Genomic DNA, 6,000 nt, shown 5'->3' with positions numbered 1-6,000 from the left:
CTTGAATTTAATTATTTTCTAAATAAGATTTGGGGTAAATTCTTAAGATACAATAATTACAAAATGAGAATTTTTTTTTTTTTTTTTTTTCAAAATTGACTTAGAAAATTGAAGTATCAATTTAATAAACATATAAAAATTTATATCATGCTATAAAAGGTATAATTTTTTTTATTGTTAATTATAAATTATCAACAAATCTAACAATCAATTATAAATGATATGTTTACATTTACATTTTAAGAGGACATATTTTACATAAAATAGTTAGGGTTTTATATGGATATGCATTTCTTAATGAAAACCAACTATAAAATAAATATTAACTAGTATAGATAACTTAAATAAATCTATCTAAAGAAATGCCATAGATATCCAGTATAAAATAATTATAATTATAATTTACTACATCTAAAATTATTTATATTTCTCTCTATTTATTTAATTTTTTACTAACTTGATCTTTTTATTTTAATTTCTAAAAAAGTGGATGATTTATATCTCCAAATACTATAATTTAAACAAATATTTTATGTGGTATTTATTAAATTATTTTTAAAAGTATATTCTATTTATAATAAGAATTAAACTTTTGACATGTAGATGGTTGTCAAATTTAATCTAGAAGAATAAAAGTTAACATTAACACTCTCACACCACTAATTATTGTTAACTACTGAAAAGACCACTCAATATAATATTGTCCAAATAAAGGTAAATATAACACACAAAAAAACAATCCAAATGAGATAATTGTAACTAGAGAGGGTCAAATATTACCATAACTCCATAATCTCCATCAACTATCATCACTATTTTTTAATATATCATTAGAAATCAAGGGGAGCATGAGCAAGATATTGTAATATCCTCCCCTGATTTGAACTTTGACTTGCAGAAATTTAACTTAAGGAATATTGTCAAACACTTTGTATGCAAACTCATAAAGCTGATTTCCTCAATAAATTGCTTTCCAATGAGTAGATTTACGAACAACTATGAAGTGACATTAAAATGCATAATACACATCATAACATTTTCACAAACACTTGGCACACATTCAATAGTATATGAAAAATCTGGAAACTCTTTCAATCTGCTAATAAAGGGTGATTTTTAAATGTAGATATGCACTTACAGCTGCCTTAAAGGCTGCAACAACTATTCAGACTTGTATTCAACAATTATTATGCAAAATATCCAAATTTGACAGAAGAAACCTGAAATTAGTGGCCGTAGTATTTTGCAGATGTAGTCGGCCAGCCCTCCAAACTTCTAATCAGCCGAAAAAACAAGTAAACTTGATACCAACACTGTTCACGCCGTACTGTAGCAAAATACTGTTCATGTCGACTGTAGCAAAATACTGTTCATGCGGCACTATAGCAATAACTAACCTCAGATCTGCACCTCAAACCCTTGTAAATTTCTTTATGCAAACGCCCCAAATGAAACCCAGTGTGTTTCCTGAAGTGAAAACACCCTTGATCCTCCTGACTGTATCTTCCAACAGCGAAGAGAATGCTAGAAAAGAGGGATTCCATCCTCCAAGCCCGATAATCAGATATCCAGCAACATAACATTAATCTTCATCCAAGCATACAAAAAAAAAGCTCTTCCATTTCTTTTATAGTGTTCTCACAAGAGCTCAATCCTTCGTTTTTTCAATGTGGGATAAAACATAACTCCCTTTATGTACCTTATGTCTCCAATGTGTTATAAAAATAAAGGGAACTCTTTTAATTTAAATATTTCCCACAAACTATAGTCTATGCATTAATAAAGTTAAATATTTAAATTTAACTTTATAAAATGGCTTTATCAATGCATAACAAATCTTATCAATGATAAATAAGTCTTCTTGTAGATTTTAAACAATTACCATCGACATACCACTATGACTGAATGTCCGGCCATGTCCAAGATGACTTACTATAAATAGTAAGTATGCCCAAAGTTGCCTCAGAACCCCTCAGAAAGACCTGCAACTGAAACTGTCTAGGCCAAATGGCCTCTAAGCCCCTTTAATGTCCTAGTTAGCCTACGGGACTGTGGGGAAATAGGCTAACGACAACATCATGCTATGAATGCTAGAAAGGGGACATTACAGATATCTTGTGACAACACAACGAGCCATAATAGGATAATATATTTCAACATAATGAAATTATTTCAAAAAGGAATTTATGGGGATCTTGTGGTTTCCACACTCACAAACCATATGCCTCATAAGTGAACATTTGATATATCCACATAATTATGCACTTTTGAGGATGAAAGTTAAGAATGAATATACATTTGCAAGCCAACAAATCCACCACCATTTGTGCAAGTTTTGATATAAACTTTGTTATAACATTGTAAAATATACTATGTTGAAGGTGTGTTTGAAATGTTTACCTATAAAAACACTCCTATATGTAACATATATCCCATGTTTGCATCTCATTATAATGAAAAGTGTTATAATTCTTACAATGTTCCATGCCTCTGACATAAAACCATAATAGCTAAGACCTGGAAATCCATGTGCATTTATCACAAAAGATATGAGAATCAAACATGTGTGGACAATAGGATCACATGTAACCATTGCATAATAATGATCAAGCATTTTGGTACTCATGGACTTATAATATGGAGATAAAAAATTAGGAGGGGGGAGGAAGTAAAGTTTGCAAGGTCAAAATATTTACTTTCTATATAATCTCAAGCTTATATTTTTTATACTTAATTTAGTGCTTGTATATGTTCATGGGTCCTAGGGTCATTCACCACAAACTTTAAGGACCATAAAATCCAGCCCTTAATATTTTGTACTAATATTTAAAAAGGGACATCCATGCTTCCTAAATTGCTTTTAGGTTCAGTAAAACTATATTTAAAAATTTAAACAAGGCTTACAGTCACCTTAGAGTTATCCTAAAACACTCCCCAATGACAACCCAAACTACGACACAAAATAAAACTATATTAAGTCATTTTAAAAAGGTAAACCACTTTCATCTACATGTATCGTTGAATTGTAACATTTTTTTTCTCTCCAAAATAAGAAATGATTTTGAAGTTATGCATGCTTGATAATTTTGTAGAAGAGATCCATCTTACATCTCAAAGTACACCATTGTTGACTATTTCATCTCTAGAATGTATTCCTCATTATTCCTATATATATTCATTCATCACTATCATAAATCCCCTCCAATCATTTCATCATGCACATATAGTCCCCAAATTCTACTAAGGATAAAATTAGTAAAATGGAGGAAACTCTTTTTTAAGATTAATAATTACAACGGTTTGCAGCAAGCACACAAGTGTTAGTGTTAAATGGGGTAAAACAATGCATGAATAATATACACATACAAAAGGTATGTGTAGGTACAAATGATTAGAGAAATTTCACCACCTCAATTGACTAACATTGGCATGTGTTATGATGTAACACAACAATAGACTGAATAAACAAAACTAGTCAATAGCAAAAGGTAACCAAAGGGATAATGACAAGCAAGATTAAACCATCAAATTGCTAGATAGGAGAGATATGAGAGATGATTTCACCCTGAACACACGAGTCAATAAGAAAAGGTAATCAAAGGGATAGCGACAAGCAAGATTATACCATAAAATTGCTAGATAGGAGAGATATGAGAGATGATTTCACCGTATAAACATATGCATTATGCACAGGAAGCATGCAAGAATAGAGGCTAAGAGCAACTAACTCATTATGTAAGAAGCATGCAAGAATAGTGACTAAGAGCAACTAACTCATTAACATAGTTAAAGGCATCTTGGCTAAGATATATAAGATAGATTCAAGAGGAAATAAAAAATATATTTTAGAGACTAAGAGCAACTAACTCAATAACATAGTTAAAGACATCCTAGCTAAGATATATAAGATAGATTAAGAGGAATTAAAAAATATATTTAAATAAATTTAAAGATTACATGCAAGAAGTATGGCATACTTGTTAAGGTAGTCTAACTTATAATGGTGCATTAGAATGGTTATTAAAAACCCATGTGATTGAGAGAGATTTGTTTTTATGATTTTAATTTAAAAAACTATAAGATTTTAAAAGATTGAAATATCACGAGTTTACAAATCCTCCTTTAACGAAGTAATAATTATCACTATTTCTTGTATAATTGACATTATGGTATTAATTAGTTCATAGATGAGGTTCAAGTATACTGATTTACATACAAGAGCCAAAATTTACGATTGTTATGATCCCTACAATAGTTTCATGTCCAAGAGTTGGATGCAATTGTTCAGTATTGCCTGCCTACCTTCCTTAATCGTGATTTTATGGTTGTTATGATCCCTACAATAGTTTTATGTCCAATAGTTGGATGCAATTGTTCAGTATTGCCTACCTACCTTCCTCCCCCCCCCCCTCTCTCTCTCTCTCTCTCTCTCTCTCTCTCTCTCTCTCTCCCTCCTCCTACTTGATCCTATAACATATGCATAACAACAAGAGTAGAAAAATAGCTCTTCATAAACCAACCAAGTTAGCTTCCCACTAGCATATTTAACCAAGAAAACATCAATTCAATAAATATTATAAAATCAAAGAAGTATAAAACATATTATGAGTAAACTATCCTACATACACCAACTAGAACATGAAACCATTCTAGTGGAAGGAAAATTAACCCAAATGATATATCATCTTTGTCAATGATTATGATAAAATCAAAGAACTATAAAACATATTATGAGTAAAATATCTTACGTATACCTAAAACATGAAACCATTCTAGTGGAAGACAAAATTGATGTAGTGCAAGGCAGGAGAATCCCCAAAGAAGATGTCCAAACTCCCAGCAAATAACCACACAGCGGAAACAACACAACAATACAAGAACAATGCAAGATTTGATACCAATTCACAACTCTTTATTCATAGATATAATTGATTACATGCAATATGCCCGGCTATAATGCCTTCTGGGTTAGGTCCAAATACAAACAATAATTACAAAATCAGTTCTGGAAGATCCAACATGATCCACTTACAAATCCAATCCCAGCTAGTCCAGATACACAACTGGATAAGAACACCAAGAAGAATCCAAACTTGTACCCTCAGGTCCACCAAGCAATCCTCTAGTTCTCATGCCGCAACCCTAGCCCTTGACATTTCACATCTACCCTTCATCCCTTCTCAAAGCTGGAATGATCACTGCTACCTAAAGACTCCACAAAACCCCTTACTTATACCCAACTAAGCCATAAGTTGGCCCAACTCATTACAAACTAAATTAAATCCCTTACATAAATATAGGTCGAGCCACAAGTCAGCTACAACACTAAATTAAATACCCATACATAAATTAAAACTCAAAAGTCGGCTCACAGACAACTCGGCACCAACAAAACCAAGACCAAACCAAGTGTCAGCAAAACCAAGTCGAACACCAATAAATCCCAAAGCAAAGTCGAGCTCCATAGACCATGCTGAGCAACCATAGACCATGCAGAGTTCCCAGACCATGCCAAATTTTGCAGACCATGTCAAGTCCACAGACCATGTCGAGCTCCCAGACCATGCCAAACTCCATAGACCATGCCAAGCTCCTAGACCATGCCGAGTTCAACCACAATCCCTCCAAACATGCAGGATTGCAAGTAAGCCTAGGATGCTTCTGCATCAAAAAGTAACCCAATAATGATAAATCATTTGTTATCGTGTTACTAGGAGGATCAATGTGGTATTAGTAACTTTAAAATAATACCTTGCATTCATTCAAATCTTCAAACTTCTACACATACTTTTCTTGTGTTTTGGGGAGTTTATATCTCCATTCTTGGTGTCTTTGAGCATATATCCTCCTTATTATGTTTATATTTCAATATTGTTATTAGTGTATTTTTCTTTTCAAATATCTATCATCGATTACATCATATTTATCAGTCATCTATGGAGGTGGAAACAATAGAAAATATTGCTCGATTAAGGAAAGCTTCTCAACCGACCACAAACA

At 32.2% G+C, this 6,000-nt stretch overlaps 1 protein-coding gene across 6 annotated transcripts in view; it reads right to left on the bottom strand.

The window, feature by feature from the left end:
- Positions 1 to 4,890: 4,890 nt before the first annotated feature.
- LOC149546603 (uncharacterized) overlaps positions 4,891 to 6,000 on the bottom strand; it is a 202,180-nt gene continuing 201,070 nt past the window's right edge. For all 6 annotated transcript variants that reach the window (XR_016353754.1, XR_016353753.1, XM_089791294.1 and 3 more), the window contains one exon: positions 4,891 to 5,661. Coding sequence is in view for 4 of the 6 variants with exons in the window: in XM_089791294.1 (XP_089647420.1) it covers positions 5,413 to 5,661 (249 nt within the window). In the remaining 2 variants the exon portion in view is untranslated. The remainder of the gene's footprint in view (positions 5,662 to 6,000) is intronic.

Source organism: Cupressus sempervirens, chromosome 7 (assembly GCF_028749045.1).
Source record: "Cupressus sempervirens isolate cs-2001-9-10 chromosome 7, ASM2874904v1, whole genome shotgun sequence".
NCBI lineage: Eukaryota > Viridiplantae > Streptophyta > Pinopsida > Cupressales > Cupressaceae > Cupressus > Cupressus sempervirens.
The sequence above is the reverse complement of the archived record's forward strand: the minus strand, read 5'-3'. Positions and strand labels throughout refer to the sequence as shown.